This window comes from Ixodes scapularis, unplaced genomic scaffold, assembly GCF_016920785.2.
Source record: "Ixodes scapularis isolate PalLabHiFi unplaced genomic scaffold, ASM1692078v2 PGA_scaffold0__279_contigs__length_252992795, whole genome shotgun sequence".
Classification (NCBI taxonomy): domain Eukaryota; kingdom Metazoa; phylum Arthropoda; class Arachnida; order Ixodida; family Ixodidae; genus Ixodes; species Ixodes scapularis.
In genome coordinates, this window is record NW_024609835.1 from 236,350,944 (window position 1) to 236,371,660 (window position 20,717).

At 44.5% G+C, this 20,717-nt stretch overlaps 1 protein-coding gene across 1 annotated transcript; it reads right to left on the reverse strand.

Moving 5' to 3' along the window:
* Positions 1-85: 85 nt before the first annotated feature.
* Positions 86-20,499, reverse strand: LOC120836110 (hemicentin-1). Its single transcript, XM_040222020.1, has 11 exons — positions 20,481-20,499; positions 20,158-20,349; positions 14,000-14,275; positions 12,066-12,265; positions 10,881-11,036; positions 3,283-3,375; positions 2,766-2,888; positions 1,306-1,491; positions 446-559; positions 259-394; positions 86-174 (listed from the first exon to the last, which is right to left on the reverse strand). Exons 1-11 carry the CDS (start codon positions 20,497-20,499, stop codon positions 86-88), a joined length of 1,584 nt encoding a protein of 527 aa, XP_040077954.1.
* Positions 20,500-20,717: the final 218 nt, after the last annotated feature.

A 20,717-nucleotide genomic window follows, 5' to 3' on the forward strand; every position in this document is an offset into this window, starting at 1 on the left:
GAAGTACACTTATATACTTTCACGCAGGCTAGAAATATTTGCTTTCTCACATTTGTGTTTTGTATTTGTTCCAAGGTCGCATTAGTTATTTTGGTCGCAAATACGGTAGTCTACGTATGCAACTGTAGCCACGTTTTTTGTTCTTTTTTGCTGTTTTAATTTTATGTTGCGATCCTGGCAATCAAACGAAAATGAAATCAAGATTTTCGTACTTATCTTTGCGGACAGAGTTGATAAATGTCTCTGTGCGTATATTACCTGGTCCCTGGTGAAGCAGGCTTTCGGCAGCGGCAGGCAACGTCGCTGCAGTGAGCAGCACAGGGGAGCTCCTTCCCTTTCCGTTCGCAGAGTAGACGACCAGCACGAAGTCGCTACCGGCCGGAAGGTCCGTCACCTACGCAGACCACCCGTGAGCTAATGTCACCGGACCATCCTCCTGGCTCACCTCGAAGTTTGGCTGGGGTGCGGTGACGTTGCCCCGGAAGCGGCCGCCGCTGTCGTGCACTTCTAGCACGAAGTGTTGGGGAAGACCCCCGTGGTGACCCGCGCTGCAGTGAACCTGGAGATAGAATCTCGGCCGCTAAGAACTTCGGGTCTTAGAGGCGCTATGATGCAACAGCTATCTTTCGTGTCTCTTTTAGATTGCAGTAAACACTAAGAGCCACCGGACCAATAAAACAGTACAGAAACGTACTGTCACTGCTTCCGTTGTTATTTTTTGAGTGTGTCATCACCGGCTCGTCCAGAAAACACGAGAAGGCACTTGACTCGGGGCTTTTAGTCTGCGTGGATGTTGATAATGCAATTAATGCAAAGATGTAAGCTAGCTGGACAAGAATTACGATAATATTCCCCGGAGAAGGGGAACAAAAGGAACAAAGAAAAACACAAATCTCTAAACACAGCTGTAGTGACTGGTGCGCGACCGAAAAAATCCGGCTGGACCTGGTATTGAACAAGGGACCTTTTCATTCCCAGAGAAGCGCTCTACCAACTGAGCTGTATCTTCCGACCTCTGACTGTGCGGTTTCTTGGGACGAAATAAAATATAGAAAACAAGGCCCTGGTGCAGGATTTCCTACGACACATACCAGAGACCGGCGTGATGCACAGATTAAACACGAGTGCTGCGTTAGCGTTTGGCTGGGCATCTTATTCAGTCAGAGGGGACTCGACTCTATACCAAACGCCGATACCGCACTCATGTTCAATCTGTCCCTCGCACTGGCCTCCGAACGGTAACGTAGAAGCCTCAGTACTACGGCCATGTTACAAAAGAAGTGTAGGACGATGCGGCGTCCTCACCTGGAAGGCGTCTTCAGTCTGGTTAGCGAGCGTGCAGAGGCCAGGGGCCTCGGGCGGACCCGCAGGGACCACACTGAACTGGCAGGGCCATCGCTGCGGTCCCACTGCGTTACGCGCTTCACACCTCAGGGTTCCGTAGTCGGCCTCTGAGCGGGCCACGAACGTTGCCACCGAACGCGTCGCACCCTGTGGACAAAGGGCAGGCATCGGGGTGCACAGCTCTCACACACACAAGACTGGGAGATGTTCCAGGTTTAGGTTATGTAAAGTTCTTTAAAAACAACTCGGTCGAGCTTATCTATTACCTATTTATTCATTTATTTTATACCTACATAGCCCAGCGGTCATTACAGATTATTTCACTAAATGTACCAATAGATATGAACACACAAAAGTCGCAACTGTAGTGTTTTGACACTTAAATGGTACTTTCTTCTAGAAACCTATTTTCTTCAATGAAACCTATGTTGCTGTTCAAATCATTTTGAATGTTTACAGCATACCACAAAAAGAATACTATACTATTTTTTATAACGACCCTTGTAGGAATTTTTGAATTAATTTAAGTTTTCTCGGGGCGGCATCATGTGCCTATATTTTCTTTAACTAAAGATCGCACCCAATGTTCAATCCGAAGCGCACAAATTCAGCCCGATAACGACAGTCGTCTTAACTTCGTGTATGGGTGCCTCAATGAGGCTTCAATTGTTATTCTAATAGAAATTCTAAGTTAGAACAATAAAATCTGGCTAGCCATGCTCTGGGTTTAGAAGCGACGAGTCTCCACTCACGCAGAAGGCTGGGGTTACGAAAACGCGTACGATCTCCTCATCATTCGCGTTTTCGCGTCGTCAGCCTTGAGCCTGCTGCATAAGTGGTAACTTGGCGCATTCCCACACTTCACAAGTGGTTTCCCTACCGAAAAATCCGGTATAGCTTTTCGCTATGCGGATTATGGAACCGGAAATCTTTCTGGGTTCTATCAGGACTATATCTGGAATTTAGGTTTTCAGAAATTATTCCTTTGTCTGCAATCTGGATTTCGGTTTTCCAGTAACAAATTTTCGGTTCCATAATCCAGATAATGAAAAGTTATACCGGATTTTTCGTTACGGTAAACTCTCAAGATGTGCTAATTCATGGGTTTTAAAGACACCCATTAAGATTTTTAATTGAACGAACATGTTTTTTAATAATTAAAACGGTAATTGTATTTTAGTTATTTATTCTGCTACTGTATATGTTTTGTGCAGCTGTTGACGTTTGTTGTGACTGGTATACTGTTCTCGGAAAGTTCTTTTTTTTCAATCACTCTATTGGTAGAATCTTTTTTTTTTAAGTCATCACTGCAACACCTAATGTAACTACGTATTTTTATTGTTTCATGACATATTCATAAAAGGATCCTTTGCAACTGCGTTCCGAATAACAGGCAATTTTGGACGAATTGGCAAATTTGCTTTTTTGTAAAAAGCTATAAACGATGAAAATTTGATCTTCCGTTCTAAAACAAGTCCTTCTTCCCACTGATAAACATGGTATTGCAGTTTGAGAGAAATCAACTGCGTGTAAAACATTAAAAACTGGAAAGACAAAAAATTAGGTTACCGACGTATTACACCACGTTTCGCTGCACATTTCATTCATAAAAAGCCTTTACTTTATTATTTTTCATCTCATCTTCCGTGATCAAACAAATTTAGTTATCACATCATTATTTTTTTTAGAAAATTTCGAAACTCACTGTAACGCTATGAAAAAATCAAAACAAACCACCAATATAAATGAGTAGCTCACGATTTCTAAAAAGGTGAGTCCGAAAATTCTATTTTTTCCCAGGAAAATAAGCCCTTTCGCGTTTTGCCACGGAACAGCGTAGGGAATTTGCGTCTCCCCGTGGAACATAAGTTTCTACCTTGTGGCCTCTAGCGGCTTAATTTAAAATCTTTGAAATATGACCCAAGTAGCAAGTGTTACCTGCGGGCCGTGGAGAATATTAATTTCCGCTGAGTGGTTCAAGTGCCAATGGAAGGTGACCTCTGGAGGGTCCGCTTCCACGTCGCAAGTAACCTAGGAAGAGAAGAAGTTGTGGATAATTACCAAATGGTATACCCGGAGGACCACCAATTTACGTTCGGGGTGTTAAAATTATCACAGGTGTAACCCATCACACAGGTGTGCCAACAATTACGTCAAAAGTATCAAAAGCGACATCTCGATAATGCACTTGACACTTTCTAGCTGCTATGGTAATGGCAATAAATATTCTCCTTTTAATTCTGTTAGAACAAGCAACGTCGGTTCGATTTATTTTTTATTGTATAATCAGAAGGTTTTAAACTGGGCTTAAAAAAATCCAGGAGTTTCCCTAAAAATCTCGGCGAGTTTTTGAACGTTCAAGATTTGTTGTTCGTCCCTGGCTCTAGGTAAAGTGTTGTCTTAGATTAAGCACTTTTAGATGACCTGACTTATCCGTTGACACACAAGCATGCGGCAACGGAAGGGACAGACTCAAAGCCTAGGGACCTTTAAGTCTGTAGGTTTCTGCAGTGGCATATGCATCAATGCCAGGCCCAGAAGGGGTTTCGCGGCTGCCATTCAAAAGAAACAAACATTCCTCGACATTAAGCAATTCGAGAATCCCTGGACCGTTAGGTTACCGATTCGGAAGGTAAGGATCATTCAACTTCTGACCAGCTTGTGAACACAATAATATTAAAATATCTAATATAGTTCAGTAATGTTCCCTTCAAAGCTCGGTGCGGGTAAAGTGTTATGTTATGTTTGCAGGAATACTACAATAATTATCTTAATTCCATATTTTACTGGTGCCCCAATGTAAACGTTATTTTTTTCGTGGGGTGGGGTGCCTTAAGCGTATAAAATAGAAAAAGTAAAATAAAATATCGAAAACCAATAAAATATCCAAAAACAAATCCAGTCTTCTCTCTTTCTCTTTAATGTCCTTTCCTTATCGTAAATTAATAACCAACAAGCTCAACCATCTACATTTCCCGAGGTTGCCTGTAATTTTTCACTATACGGCACATGAGTAAGTTCACGCTTCAAAAGAAGCAAAATTATCAAAAACATTCGGAAAATGGGACGCTACATAGCGTTGACTGATAATGCATGCGTATTGCAGGTGACTGATTTACTTGTAGGCAATGATCAAATAAATAAGTGCGTCTACTTAAGCCAGTGGGCACGTGAAAATAAAAAACCTAACAGGATAGCTTCAATCTCACCACTAATTACTTTGAATAAAAATAAAAAGGCGAAAGTCTGCAACTTGATACATTTTATGAACATAGGTCCCTAACATCGTAATCGCAGTCATAATAATTCCTCTTGAAATATAAATCGTAAATAATACGTATAAGATATTTTCGCACATATTCACGCCATCAGCCAGTTCCATTCCATACTGCCAGACTCAGGTTAAGCCAATATTATTCAAGAAATGCAAGCTATGTTAGATTGCACTACTATCAGCAAATATTTGAAGCAGTGAAAGTTACGTCTTTACTCGCTATTGCTTTACACCTGTTGCCTAACGTTTGCCGCGTACGATATAACTTCATATTCATAAGACATAGAGAAACGCCGTAAGACGAGGCGAGGTAGTTTAGTGCTTAGCATATAATGTTACAAGAAAGACTGTCTAGCCGTTTTGACTAAAGAGGTCAGAAACAAAGTTTATGTACAGGTATTTACATAAAATGTCCGCCATCGTCCGCTTATGTCGAATCCTCGATCCTCCTCGTTCTCCCATCTTGGTATCCCGTTCCCACTTCCTCTCCGTCGGGATGCCCGCTCCCATTAAATAAGTTTCAACATATACCTTGTTTATACAAGGAGTCCCCTTGTATTTCTAGAACAAAATATCCTACCGTGTACTCTCTGCATTCACTTGCACGAATGTTGATCTTGAACATTTGGTTGCGAGATGTGGAAATACTGTAATCGCTGCAATTTACCGGCCGCCCTGCGGTGTCCTAAATGTTTCTTTAAATTTCTGCACCGGTTACTGCAATATATTTCTGCATCAAACTTACAGATAGCTTTAATACGTGACCTAAATACTGATCTAATGGCAAATGAGTCGTTAAAGATATAATTTTTTTAGAAATTATTCATCTAAATGATTGTGAAAATATTATCAGTGTCCCAACTCGCACCCCTAGATGTATGGAAACCTTGAGTGGTATCTGTGTAGCAAACTGCCAAAGCACTGGTCTGTTCGCTGGCGTTCTAACTGCAGATCTGAGTGATAATTTACCTTTTTTTAGTTTTCCTTCCCCACAACAGTTTACTACGCAAACGCCCCATCAGCAATTATAAACTTTTCTGTGCAAATATAAAGACAAAAAGTATACTATGATTCTACAATATTGTTTCAATCGAAACAAAGAATGATGTTGTGAATGAACCTAATCCAGGGAAAGCTTATGTTGTTGTTTTTTTTTTTATATAATAAAATTACAACATCAAGATGAAGCGTTTCCATTTTTGAGGTTAAAAACATAAAAGAAATCAATAAAACCATGGATTAGAAACAAACAAATAAACGTAACAAAATGTTTGACCAGTTTATTTAAATTACAAACAAATATCTACTAAGCGATTATAAAAAAAAATAGGAAGAAACACTCACTCGGTATTAAAAAATAAAAGAAAATAAAAGCTTTCTGTGAAAATTAATTTTCAGATATAAGGACCCCACTAAAGTTTGAAATACGATGAAAAACTTAATGTCACTTAATTAGGTTTCTATTCCAGAAGAGAGAGTAATTGAAGGGTATTCATACGCCCAAACGTCATTGGAGAACAAGTTTAATGAACTTTTTTTTTCTCGTCCGGAGCGTGTGGATCGACAACCGAATATACAAATTTCCAGTCACCTGTCCGATCAGATGGCTCTGATTCAATTTTCCTTCAACCTACTGATGAATTGGGAACGCACAGTAGAATAATGTCCTCAAAAAAGACCTGCGCATCTAGTGACGACGATATTAAAGTCACCCCAATTGAATTAATATTCGACTTAGTGTTAACTCCCTTGATACATATATGTAATCAAATCATAGTCACAGATAGTTTTCTGATAAAAGGAAAATTGCTTACCTTTGTGTTATTTCCAAAGGTTATTTCCAATGTTTTTCGAGAACCTAAACAACTTTAGGCCTATATTCATACTGCCTTTTTTTTTTCGAAAATTGTTGAAAAATTATAAACGTGAGGTTTCATAATTATTGTTTTAGCAAGAAACTTATAACTGAACAGCACTTTGGTTTTCTGAAGTGTAAATCAACAGAATCAGCCTTAATGCATAGTAAAGGCAAAATAACTTCAAATATGGAAAATCATAATTAAACATTCGGTATTTTTCAGAACTTTGAAAAAGCATTTAACTCAAATAAACACAAAACTTTACTTTAAAAATTAGTATTATACGCAATCAGAGTTAAAGCACTGGAAATAATACGTAGTATTTAACATCGCATTTTCAATACACAATATTACATGGTTTTAATTCAGAACTGGCACCTATAAAGTACGGTGTTTCACAAGGTTCCATTCTTTGGCCTTTGTTATTTTACCTTTATATAAATGATATTGTGACTTTTCCGCAACGCGATATCATTTTATACGCAGACGGCACGAACGACTTTTTTTCAAGTAGATCTTGGTTTAACTCGAACAAGTTTATAACAAATGGCTTAATAACTTATCACTCTAATTAAAATTTAATCAACTACTTCTTAATACAGGTAAACAAATTCTGTTTTATGTATGGCCTACATAAAACATAAAACAATCAAACACAAAACTAAATAAACATGTTTAAATGACTTCAACATTTTTTGAACGTTCAAACATTGAAGGCGTAAACACACAAGTTTCTTGGTGTGGTGTTCGAAGGAACTTTTAATTGGACTTCTCACATCCATAAATTAGGATGTCGTATGTCGAGAACGATTGGGCCACTAAATAAACTCAGAGGATTATTACCGAAATTGTTAAGATTGTAACTCTATTATTTACTTGTTTATTCGCAGCTAGAGTACTGCCTAATAGTAGGGGGACAACTACAGAATCAAATCTAAATAAATTATTTTGCGGCAACAAAAGTCTGTCCGGTTTATTGGGAACCCAAAAACATATGATAGCACAATGTCTTCATTTCGGGTTTTAAAATTGCTAACTATAGATTAAATTCTGCTCCTAAATGTTTTAATTATATTTTCCATCAAAGCAGGCAGGACCAATCACTGTTTTTAGCATATACTCAAAAATCCCAGGTAATTACACTGCGACGTTGACACGTAAACAAATTCCAAAAATGTACGGTCGACTGTCAGGCTGACAGATGGAGTAACTAGAGAAATCTACGTGTTTAATAGGACCACTCGAGGAGCTCGAGAGATCTCCTCGAGCTCCCTCGACGAATTTTAGGCGCGACAGCACTTTACGACATAGCCATTACATAAAAAGCAAGGCCCGCGCTAATTATAGCTTGCAGCAGCTCTCATATCTCATTCCAGACACCCTAAATACACACCTCACCAAAACTCAAATGATGGAAAATATTGGGTCATTCAAGACATTTAAGAATAACCTAAAGTAACCGATATTTTAAACATTTCGTGATCTGCAGTTTGTACTCCAATATATACATTTTCTAATTTTTACACCAAATTGATATTCAATCAAATGCTGATGTTGGGGATACGTGTGAGAATGATTATTTATAATCTCTTTTTTATATATATCTTCTCTGCTGACTGAGCACTGTAAAAAATTGGGGCTGGAGCCCTGTAGACGACAAGCATGTGTTGTTTTACTCTAGCCTTCCAAAGTTTTTCGTCTTAAATAAGGATACGATACAAATTACGAATGCAATACTTCCCAGGTTAGGAAACTTAAATTTTTAAACTCCGTTGCATATGGTTTTTCATTGAATTTTTAACCTTCATTCCCATTCGACCAGTGCAATTATCTGTCTGGATACTTTGACAAGACATAAGGATTCAAAATGTGACTTTAAAATTATCATTCCTTATCTTGTAGCTTCCTGCCAAAAAAATAATTCTTAAGATTAGGTATATTCTTTCTGCAGCCATTGTCTTCTATCCCCCATTCCTTTTTTTTTTTCGTAACCGGAATGTTACAGATAAAATGGTAAAAAAATGTTTTAAGAAGAAACGTGCTGCACATTCTTTGTCCATGACGGAACAGCGCTTTAATCGTAGCAACGTAGTAGGTAGGCTTTTATATACGCAAACCGGGACGGCCCGATAATTTTGTATAATAAACCGGAGCTTTGTGCCAGAAAAAGAAAAGATAAATTGAGAAAGTGGGCTGGCGAGGGTAGAGCAACGTGCATCCGCGTAGAAGTCGCGTACACCCAACTACAAACGCGGCAATATTGCAGCTGTTTTACTCGGTGTATTTTTCTAAATAAAACGTTTTGCTTTACGGTCTGGGGAGATATTAAACTTATTACTCGCATTTAAAAGTCTTCTACTTTGTCTATTTTCGAATGTCTAATGCATGCAACCATTAAGGTTTTCGGAAAAAAGAGATAGTTACGGGGACTTCGGCATTATTTTATCAGTGTAGGTCATAAGAATTGTTAAATAAAAACTTGCATTGCGTTATAGACACCTACAATGTTGTGCTTTTTATTAGCGCTATCTCTTTGTTTGCACTTTTAAGTTCTTACGAGCACATAATGCAAAAGTGTAATTGTATATTGTGGTTCTAGCTCCTCTTCTTAAACAAATCATTATCCGCGCTTAAGAAAAAATACATATGGTTCCTTCACTAGGCAAAAGTCTTTGTTGTTTACGCAAATGTGTGCTCACTCAAAATGCTACATGCAACCAAACTATCAGCCGTCATTAGATGCAATGTCTTTTCCATCCATTGCTCCCAGTAATACAAATCGCGTCTTTTTCACACATACAATTAGTGTGCATCTGTCTTAGATAAAGTGTGCGAGGGGCGTCCATATTAATTTACAATTTATTTGTTGCCATAGATACCCGTCGATAAAGAGGCCAGAGCATATGCCCCACTTTTAGACTTTCTCCCGCGAAGCAAAACGCCCTTGCACACTACCTGTGTGTCAGGCTCTCTCTGCCCTGCTGAAATCACTTTTTGCTAGGGCTTCACACCCACACCTGGACAGCAACTTCCAGCATATTAGTGACCGCTAAATTGCGCCCTCGCAAAACTTTATTTATGCCACCCAACATGTGATTACAACTGAGAGACCGGTCAGATCATACTCAGGCTCGACCAAATGTCCGACTGGACATACGACGTTCTAAAAAGACGGCTGAACCCACTAACACGCCGGCAACCACGGCCTCACGTGAACGCACACGACGCGGTGATTGAGCGGGGCCGGATGAGGTTTGGCTGTCCTTCTGACGTGTCGGACGGTCAGTCGGACGTTTGGTCTTGCGTGGTCATGGCCTGACCGGGCCCCCCGTGGTTATGGTCTGTTGGGTGGCATATAAAAAAGCCCTGCGGGGACGCAATGTTGCGGTCATTGATAGAATGAAAGCAGCTTTCCAGGCGTGGGTTTGCTCGAATCTGTGTTTGCTCCCAAAAGTGTGTTTCGAGCATGGCGTGGAGAAGCCGCCACATTTGGCTTGTGGTCTAAAATGGTGAAACTGACTTAATTGTGAATTTTATTTTGTTTCCAAACAAATCAAGACGTAACTCGGCAAAGAGGCCCATATTTAGTAAACATTTAAGATGCGTTTCTTCCTTGTAAGAAGTGACTAAAAAAATCATATGTTAACAAGGAGAAAGCTTAGGCGGCGTGAAACAATCAAATGGCACAGTTTTATAGTAACAAAATTGGAAAAATAAAACTAAAGCGAATATCGATTTATTTTCTGGAACTCGTTTCTATTTATCGTAATAAATGCCATATCTACTGACAATATACTATTTGATGATTTCGCAACAAAAAAATAAAATATGTTTACAATCCCCTGTAAAACCGAATTAGAGCGCAGCTCTTGAGGAGGGGGAGGAGAGGGTACGGAAAGGGGGGTATGCCCCTCCTCCTCCCCATCCGTACCCTCACTGGTGACCCTCGGGGCGCCACACGTGAGGTCACGCGTGACGTCAGCATGGGAAACGTCCCATAATGCACCGCGTGGTTACGGCGACGCCAACGGCGACGCCGACGCCGCTCAAGCCGGAAACGAGCGCCTAAGAGCTGCGCTCTAATACGCGTCTCTGAACGTTTGTTCATATGAAAAGCGTGCTTTTCTTCCCTTCTCTTCTTCGACGCTGGTGAGTTCGTGCTTCACACTCTCAAAATGATAAAAGCACCACCAACGGGGATCTCAAAAGTAGCGCGGTGCGACAATAAATCGATGCATGCGGAGCCTACAAAGGGCACACGCTTCATTAGATTCACGCGGTAGGATGCCTGTCCTTCTAGTGTTTCTCGAGGAATTCGAGCTTTCCAGCTCACTTGCGTTGCTTGCTGATAGTCTTAAAAGAGCGCAAGCAGCGGTCTCTATGAAATAAAAAAGGCGACCAACCTGGATGGGTTCGTGCTTGGCGGATCCGTAGACCCACTTCTGAGGCTCGTGGCAGATCGGAGCGAACTGGACCCGCAGAAAGAGGGCAGCGCTTCGAGACTGGCCCAGCGCGTTGGAAGCTGCGCACTGGTACTCGCCACGGGCGCTGCGCCCCACCTGAAAATCAAAACTTCTCAATCAGCCAGTCGGTCGTAGCACGCATAATTATTTTCCCATCACCCAGCCCGTTGGCACATAATAAAAAAAAAATATTGTATTGCTGGTTCTTTTGATAAATAGCTCGAAACCGATCGCACTTCAAATGCCGAGGAGGTGCTAGCCTAAACGTTTCTGGCATATATAGTTGTCTGGAGTCGCGAAAATAAAATCCTATTATTAATACCTTTATTTACCACGTAAGAGCGAAGTAAAATAAAAGAACGCGAAAAATTGAATGGTACGAAGAGGTACTTCATCCCAAAAGCAAAGAACATCACCGATATTCTACGTTCGCATTAATTCGTTTCTGTAAGCTGTAAGCCACGACACCGATTGACGTTAAAGGTTCACGTTACCTCATGAAGACATGTGACGTCACACGAACGCGGAGATCATGTGGCCGACCGATTTTGCACGTGTCTGGGATTTAGGAGGTACGATCGAGACACGTGTACATTTTTTATCAATCTCGAAAGACACTCAATATCATATCTCGGTAAACTAATCTTGTAGTTTTTTTTTATTGTTCTTTTATAAGTTCATGATTGCATCGGTCGTCATTATAAGACGTTTTTAATGTAAAATATAGTTTTCGGCTCATCAACCCCCCCCTTCCCCCCTACAACCCGGGACAGTGAGAACCATACGTTCTGCTCGACCTTTCAAACCAATTTAGAATCTTCCCACTAAACTTAGCGGAAGTTACCAAGGACATGTATTCCACGCAGTATTAGATTTCCTGCTAAACCGAGCTGCTTTGAAAGCTCCATATATTGAGCGGCACTTGTACCTTGACATCCGGGCTGATTCCGTTTTACAGATGCTTTATAGAGCTATGATGTTTATGGAAACTTTAAATACTTGAGAATTCTACGCGAGAATTATAAAAGTAAAAAATGTGCCCTTCCCGCGTCTTAACACCATTAATCCCATGTGAAACAGTTTTCGGGGGCGATGAGAGAGGTCGGCCACGAATGACAATCTCACCTTCTGTAGCACCAGGGACCTGTTGCTCACGATGACGCCGGCTGTGGTATTAGTTTGTAAGTCGTGACCGTCGAAGAGCCACGTAATGTCGACCACCGGAGGATTTGCAGCAACGTTGCACTCTAGGTACACGTCGTGATTCTCCAGGATGCTGTCTTCTCGCAGTCTGTTGCCCAGTCGCAGCGTCAACAGAGGTTTATCTGCGTAAAAGGTATGCATTCGGGTTCTTCGCTCGAATGAGCGCAGCGAGCTAGTGAAAAGAGCGCCACTCCGGCAACTTTAATGGCGCTGCTTGGTTTATAATCAGAGCGACTGCGTACGAAATAAAAACAAATTACACGAGCTCAATCGTGCTGACAAAGACTTGGGAGCACAGAACGCGTTGAGAAACAAACTACCACCTCGCAGAAATTGACGCCATGTGACTTGAGGTGAAATGACGCGGTCGTGTCACGTCAATTTTCCCCTACATTTAGCGGTGAAATAGATGTCACGTGATAACTTGCTCGCTATTTTTTTCAGTAACTTGACATCACGTGCCTTGAGGTCATGCGACGTGCTCACGTGTTATCGTTTAGTTTAATTACGTGCGTTTATTTTTTTTTTTTATTTGACGTCGCGTAACGCTCCGAGCGTGTGACTCATTCATGACGCTCGGTCATGACGATTTGTATCAAAGAAAGCCACACATAAAACACATCAATTGTTAAACGTTTAGTTGACTATATTGGAAATACTAGTTTTCCCTGCTTGGAAAAATATATATTTTCGCGTCCCGTTCGTGTCATAAATCGCTTTATGACAGAACTGAGCTTTCTTTACGAAATTCAACAGAATTTGTCGCGTTCATGATATGGGACTATAGCCTTGTTAATTAAGTTAGTTTGTAGACTATCATTAAAGCAATATCGCGCATGGCACATGCGATTAAGTAGAGGGAAACACACAAAAGCTATGTGGTGTTTTCGCCTCAGCCTTCGCGCTGTTTCTTTTTAATGAGGTTCTAGAAAATTGGCTGCATAATTGTGGCTCCATGGTACAACGAATGTTCCTCGATCAAAGTAAGTTGACAAGCTTCCTAGGATGCCCAGTGCCTTTGCGGGGCGCGTCCGCTCGGTGGCGCTCGCTATGCTACGCCCTATGAATTGAAACAGCGGAACCGATGGAACATTGAATACACAGTACCTGCGGTAGAAAATGATTCCATTTTAACTTTTGAGCTAAAGAAAACGTTTTTTGTGCAAAGATTGTGCAATAAGAGCGTCGCTCGAAAACGGTCCTTTTCCTTTGCCTGTTGATGCTTTGTCGCGGGTACCGCCAGGAACGCTCTCCACCCGCACCTGCTCGCGTGTGGGCAACAGAAAAGAACCGTTTCGGAACGGCGCTCTTCCGTGGAGTTCGGGACTGGTAAATCTAAGAGCTTCCTAAACAAAGGCAGGTAAGAGGCCACCATTCGATAACCTAAAACGGGGCATCACCGCTCGATGAAGCTACTTAATTTTCCATCCGCATGAAGTAATCCAGACGCGCTTGGACATAACGTTTAAAGCGATAGCTTTATATGGAAACGCCGCGTGGTCTCCTCTTGTTGACGTTGCGCGCACCGAAGCAAGACTAGTGGAGCGAGTGTCAGCTTCAATTGGCGTCTTAGCGCGCACGATCAATGTTATTACGCAGGCGGAATGGGCGGGGGTAAGCCATGCGCTAGCACTCCCTTCGGGGCCTGCGTAGTGGAGTAAGAACTGCACATTAGTAAAAGAATCTAGTAGGCGCAGGGCATGTTGAAATTTCGGCACGTTTAGAACCCCATAAAGTGCTATCGCATCTTTGCTGCATTTGACAGAATGTCTACGCCAGATCATTTCTTCCCACCCTCTAGGAAAGTTTGATGCATGGAAAAACACCGAAAAAACGTTTAGTCTTGGAAAACTCACAAAGAACTCTGAGTGTGACCAGGTCCTCGAGCGAGGCCTGAGGTAACTGCTCGTTTACGGCTCTGCAGGACAGCTGTTGGCCGTCGTCCTCCGTGACCGGCGTGATGGCCAGCGTGCTCGCGGATCCGTCTGCGGTGGCCGGAAGCCTCTGGGTGCCCTTCCACCAGGACAGTGTGGCCGGAGGCCTCGACCCCGAGGACACGCAGCGCAGGGACGACGGACGCCCGGCTTCCAGGGTCGGCTGGCCTCCGACGATGGACACGGACAAGGGGCCCACTGCGTGACGAGCGCTTTACAAAGTGCCCCGCGCTACACACTCAGCTGGAGAGAAACAACGCGTTTTTTTTTTACGTTTTATTCTCAAAGAGCTTAGTGAGGAACACCACCTTGCATTGCTTAAATTGGTCCTGATGCCTGGGGTGTTTAACATGGTGCACGCTAAAGACCCCAGGCTAGCGGTTGTACCGCACTCAAAATTCCTCATCTACAGCTGAGACACCAGACGCCCACTCATCAGAGTAACTTCTGGCTGTATAAGCATACACGCAACAATTTGTTTTGGTCCTGAAGATTATACGTTTCACAACTCTAGGACTATTCACGTATGCACTCTATTGAGGTGAAAGCCTTTTATGTCTCATTGTTTAGTCGACCTTCAAAATTCTTGAGCGAAAACACCTCGGCGACACGAAAACGCACCAAAACACGTCGGGGACACGAACGGTATCAAAACGAAAGGTACCAATGAAACGGCACCAAAAGTGCGTCATCAGAAATCGTGTTGTTCTCGGAGGTTCGCTATCACCGGGATCACAGCGGACGCCACGATGCGAGTAAGCGAATTAAACCTGGCAAAAAGCTCGTCGTCAGAGAGCGCGCTGTCTTCGGAGGTTCGCTATCACGTTTACATCGGCGCTTGGGCTTTTGCTTTCAACTCGTCTTAGGGAAAACATAAGAGACCCTGTGTTTTTCGTAAGACAAAAAGTGAAAAACTTCGAGATGAAGCTAGTTTGTAGTTTCGCTTCCTAGGCGGCGATCACCTTTTCTTATGACGGTAGCAAGAAAATAAGAAAACAGAACAAGCTCCCAGATAAGTCGACAGAGGGCATTTACTCGAATAATGAAACAGATCACACGTGTTTTCTTTTCGCCTCGTGCAGAAGCATTTCGACATTCATCGAGATTAACGACAGGAAAATTAGAAACCTTCGTGAGCCGCAAGCGAGATGGGCAGTGTTTGCAAACAAATATCCCGGCGCGAAGCATCACCATTGGACTATCCGTTAGGCTGCATTCACACTGGCATTCGAGTCGCAACGGCGAAGCGGATCCGCTCCTTTTCATCATCAACTGCGCTTGGATGTGTATTACATATTTAAGCAACCGCTCCGTGGATGCGGTTGAGTCGCCAACGTGAATGCGACGATCAATGACAGCGTCTAAAACCATCTACCAAGCTTAGCTTCTAAAAAGTAAAAGCAGTTTCCAACTCCCTGTAACACCGAATTAGACCGCATGCTCTTGAGGAGGAGGAGGCAAGGGTACTGAGGGTAGGGTATACCCCTCCTCCCTCCTCCTTACCTCCTCATCCTACCTACTACTCCTCCTTCCGAGCGGCGTCGGCGTCCCCGTCGCCGTCTGCGTAACCATGAGGTCACATGACCCTCGTGACTTCACGGGGGTCACGTGACTTCACAGGGGTCACGTGACTTCACGGGAGTCACGTGACTGCACGGCGACAGTGACGCCGCCAAGCCGGAAACGGGCGCCCTAAGAGCTGCGCTCTAAAACTTCAATATCTTACTCATTTTTAATTCTATGGAAGTGACAAATCATGGCTCTTGATGGTGAAACAGACTGCATGTGACATGCTATACTGGGTTTCATTCGATGGTGCAAATACGATACCTCGCTATTGGGTTGAGGGACTTAGAGTGATTATCTTCTTTACAACATGGCATTGGTTTACTACACGGCACTTTAACTACATGACACTAGCGCCCGATTTATCTTCAAAAATAAGAGCACAAACGATCTTGATATTTTAACCCGAGAGTGGAGCATAACGAGGACACTCGTTTTACAGTTGAAGAGAAAGTAACAGGGGACAAACCGCGTCTGTCCCCTGTAACTTTCTCTTCAACTGTAAAAATATTTCCTCTTTCTGCCCCAGTCTCGGGTTAATATAATCATGGTAAACTTCCACCAGCTCGCCTGCACACTAACCGTAATTTCGTAAATACAATCAGTTGGAGGTAGTTGCCGGGGAAACCTAGTTTTAGGAACAGGACTTGCAATCTGAAATTGTGATTCGTAATACCTACTTGCGGTCGCACCCAGGAAGAGCGAAACATACGAGAAGTGCGATTTATGTCTCGTATTTCGCTCACTATTCGCGTGTATTTTGCGATACAATAAAAATACCAGCATTGGTTAAACCAGTTTGCATGCCACTAGAAAGAGCTCTGACATTACATTTAAAAAGTACCCCAAAGATGCGCCTGGGGTTTCCGTCATTATTTATTGGTTTCGTTCCATTTAGTTCAAAGTAGGCTTGCCATCTTTTCCGATCGCTTTGAAGTTTTTGGGCCCTGATGATACTATTTTCGATTCGGCATTTTGCGTATATGAAGTTAAGATAAAATTGGGAGTTAGGTGCCTCGTACAAAAAGTGAAAGCCGTTTACAACTCCCTTTAACACCGAATTAGAGCGCAGCTCTTGAGGAGGAGGAGGGAAAGGTACTGGGGTGGTGAAGTGACCTGGGGAGGTCACGTGACTTTAGGGGGTCACGTGACGATGCCGATGATGTCATCAGTGACGTCACTGATGACGACGTCAGTGACGATGACGATGCGGACTCCGATGATGTCATCCGTGATGATGACGATGACGATGCGGATGCCGGTGACGCCATCAGTGACGATGACGACGACGATGCGTATGCCACTGAGGTCATCAGTGACGTCACTGATGACGTCATCAGTGATAAAGACGATGTGGATGCCGGTGTCGTCCTCAGTGACGATGACGTCATCGGGGAGGTCACGTGACCTTGGCGGGGGTCACGTGACCCTGGGGTGGTCACGTGACCTCGGGGGTGTCACGTGACTTGGGGGGTCACGTGACCCTGAGGGGGGTCACGTGACCCTGAGGGGGGTCACGTGACCTCGGGGTGGTCACGTGACTTTGGGTGTCCCGTGACCTTGTGGGCCACGTGACCCTAGGGGAGGGGTCACGTGACCTCTAGGGGTCACGTGACCTTGGGGTGACCTTGGGGGTCATGTCACCTTGTGGTGATCTTTTAGGTCACGTGACCTCGGGATGACCTTGGGGGTCACGAGACTTTGGGGTGACCTTGGTTACGCCGACGCCGACGGCGACGGCGACGCCGCTCAAGCCAGGAACGGGCCCCTAAGAGCTGCGCTCTAAAATATTTAACCTATTCATTCATACAGCCTTAAAAACGAGTTTTCTCGTTGTACTTCCTATAATCTTCTACGATTACCTCACGTTCAGTGCTAGTTTACTGCACAAGCTACGCTGATGGCATCACCGAGCACTACAAGGCTTTCCAACTCCATGATTGAAGCAGCACCCTTTTAGAGCTAAGCTCTTAGGCGCCCATTCCCGGCTTGAGCGGCGTCGCCGTCGCCGTCGGCGTGACCGCGAGTAACGCTCGTAACCCTCGTGAGGGTTACGAGGGTTATTGTCATGAGGGTTACCCTCACGAGGGTTACGAGGGTTAGTTACCCTCAAAAGGGTTACCCTCACGAGGGTTCCGAGGGTTAGTTACCCTCAAAAGGGTTACCCTCACGAGGGTCACGAGGGTTATGAGAGTTACCCTCACGAGGGTTATAAGAGTTACCCTCACGAGGGTCACGATAGTTACCCTCACAAGGGTTACTAGGGTTACCCTCACGAGGGTCACGATGGTTACTCAGGTCACGTGACCCCCGGGGTCACGTGACCTGGGAATACCCCCCGAGGTCAAGTGACCCACCCGTTGACGTCATCGCCCCTGATGACCTCGCCAGTGACGTCCCTAATGACGTCACCGGCATCCGCATCGTCATCATCACTGATGACATCATGGGTGACGTCACTGATGACGTCACCGGCATCCGCATCGTCATCATCACTGATGACGTCATCGGTGACGTCACTGATGACGTCACCGGCATCCGCATCGTCATCATCACTGATGGCGTCATCGGTGACGTCACTGATGACGTCACCGGCATCCGCATCGTCATCATCACTGATGACGTCATCAGTGACGTCACTGATGACGTCTCGGCATCCACATCGTCATCATCACTGATGACATCATGGGTGACGTCACTGATGACGTCACCGGCATCCGCATCGTCATCATCACTGATGACGTCATCAGTGACGTCACTGATGACGTCTCGGCATCGTCACGTGACACCCCAAGGTCTTGTGACTCCCACAAGGTCACGTGACCCCCAAGGTCACGTGACCCCCCCGCCACCCGAGGTCACTTGGCCCACCCCCCTAGTACCCTTCACTCCTCCTCCTCAAGAGCTGCGCTCTTATTCGGCGTTACAGGGAGTTGTAAACGGCTTTCATTTTTTCTGGTCAATTTCAACTTTCTTCTCCTTGTGCAAATATCGATTAAACCCAATAGCATTTTTCTGGGTTCCCTATGCGCATACTTAGTGGGGAGCAGAGTGAATATCCGCCTCCCTTAGTAGCGCTTATGGGACTGTATCGGCAGTCAGTAACAATGTGGGTCCGGAGACAGCTCAATGTATTAATCACAACACGACATAATTTTGTTAAATCTTCGGCCCCAAGAGCCATAGCGCGAAATTCCTGGTTAAGGAGCTTTAAATACCATCAAAAGCATTTCCTCGGTGACCAATGGATGCTGGCGAACAGTTTGAGAAAGGCCCCATTCTATGTTGCCTATCCCTGAAACCCATTGATTTTCAAGTTTTCGTCCTCTATAGACCCCTTTCGGAATAGTACCCTCTCTTGGCAGCTGTGGAATCCCTGCACAATGGCGGACTAAAGCATCAACGTCAGGGCACACGGGAAATATAGCACCCAGAAGAAAACGTGATAAGGGCAGTGACGTTGCACTTTCGATGCTGTTTGTTTGGCTCGTCAGCTCGTAGTGTTGGCCGCGCTCCGACGTTCGCTATCTTCTGGAATGACTTGCACGTTCCTCGATGCAGTTGTTCCGCCATTCTCCAGTGGTTCCGACATTAACCGGCACGCAACTTTCGAATTCGATCTATTGAGAAAGAAAGCTATATGACCGATACGAACGATGTCCCTCGATAATATATAAAAGAGTCATATGACTTATTTTGTCCAATCATCTCAGTGGAGAACTCGCGGGTTAATTTGATATTTGGCCATGGTTACGATACGTGTCAAGTACTACATAAATTCCATTAATTTTAGAGCGCAGCTCTTAGGCGCCCGTTTCCGGCTTGAGCGGCGACGCCGTCGCCGTCAGCGTCGCCGTCGGCGTAACCAAGTTCATCCCAAGGTCACGTGACCCCTCCAAGGTCACGTGACCCCCGAGGTTACGTGGCCCCCCGAGGTCACGTGACCCCTCCCAAGGTTACCTAAAGGTCACGTGACCCCCCAAGGTGACCCCCACGTGACACCCCAAGGTCACGTGACCCCCCAAGATCACCCCAAGGTCACGTGACCCCCCCCCCCAGGTTACGCCTCCCCGAGGTCACGTGACCCCCCCCTCTCCGAAGTCACGTGACAACCCCCTTCCCGAGGTCACGTGACCCCCCCCCCCGGAGCATATCAAAGAATAAAGGGAGGAGAAGGAGAAGGAGGAGGGGTCTACCCTCCCCTCAGTACCCTTCACTCCTCCTCCTCAAGAGCTGCGCTCCAATTGGGCGTTACAGGGAGTTGTAAACGGCTTTCACTTTTTTTTTACTTGACTCATTTTTGAATTGGCGATATTCGAAATATTGAATGTGGCACGTTGCAGCCTACAATATTTTGCGTGTTAGACGCATAGCATTTACAGGAGCAGCCTTCGGGATTTTTAGTAAGGTGCCCAAATATTGAATGACGTCCACGCAGCCTCGGAGGCCACTTCTAGGGGAATTACTTAAACGGGTTTCCCCCACTGAAGGGAAGCAGGGTGGCGGAAACGCACGTATCATGTCGACGACGACGGATGTCGCCAGTGGCTCCGATATGTTGTTGTTGGACGCCCTGCAGGTGAGCGTGGCCAGCAGGTCACGCCTGTCCAGGGGCCCCAGCCGGAGGACGCTGCCTCCGGCTTCCGAGGGCTCGTCCTCCAGGCGTCCCCCCTCGCGCCACCACGTCACCTTGGCGGCCGGACGCCCTGCGCGTGCGCAACACTCGTCATCGGGATGCCCATATCGAGGTTGGCACACAAACACCGCAGGATGAAACAGCCTTGCGCCTCGACCCCTTGCCTGGTGGAACCTTTTTATGTTCTGTGCGCGAACGAACATCCTTCTGAAGGTATCATGGTGTTTGCTGGTTGACGTTTGAATATATTATTTTATTTTTATTGATGAATTCGCATTTAAAAAAGTTACCTTCGGGAGTATTAGGCAAAAGCAAACATTTACGAAAAAGCTAGGAAACATCTATCTATTTGATCATATTATTCAAACAGACACTCAATCAGTTAACAATACAGAAACAAAAAACTGCTGCGACCACGCTGATTCCTAAAGAAATGCG

Bases quoted from the DNA above. Each gene is read 5' to 3' on its own strand.
- LOC120836110 (XM_040222020.1), bottom strand. The intron at 11,037-12,065 runs GTGAGATTGTCA...TTTGATTTTCAG, and splicing joins GGTCCCTGGTGCTACAGAAG to GTGGGGCGCAGCGCCCGTGG. The intron at 3,376-10,880 runs GTTGGTCGCCTT...TTCTCTTCCTAG, and splicing joins CCAAGCACGAACCCATCCAG to GTTACTTGCGACGTGGAAGC.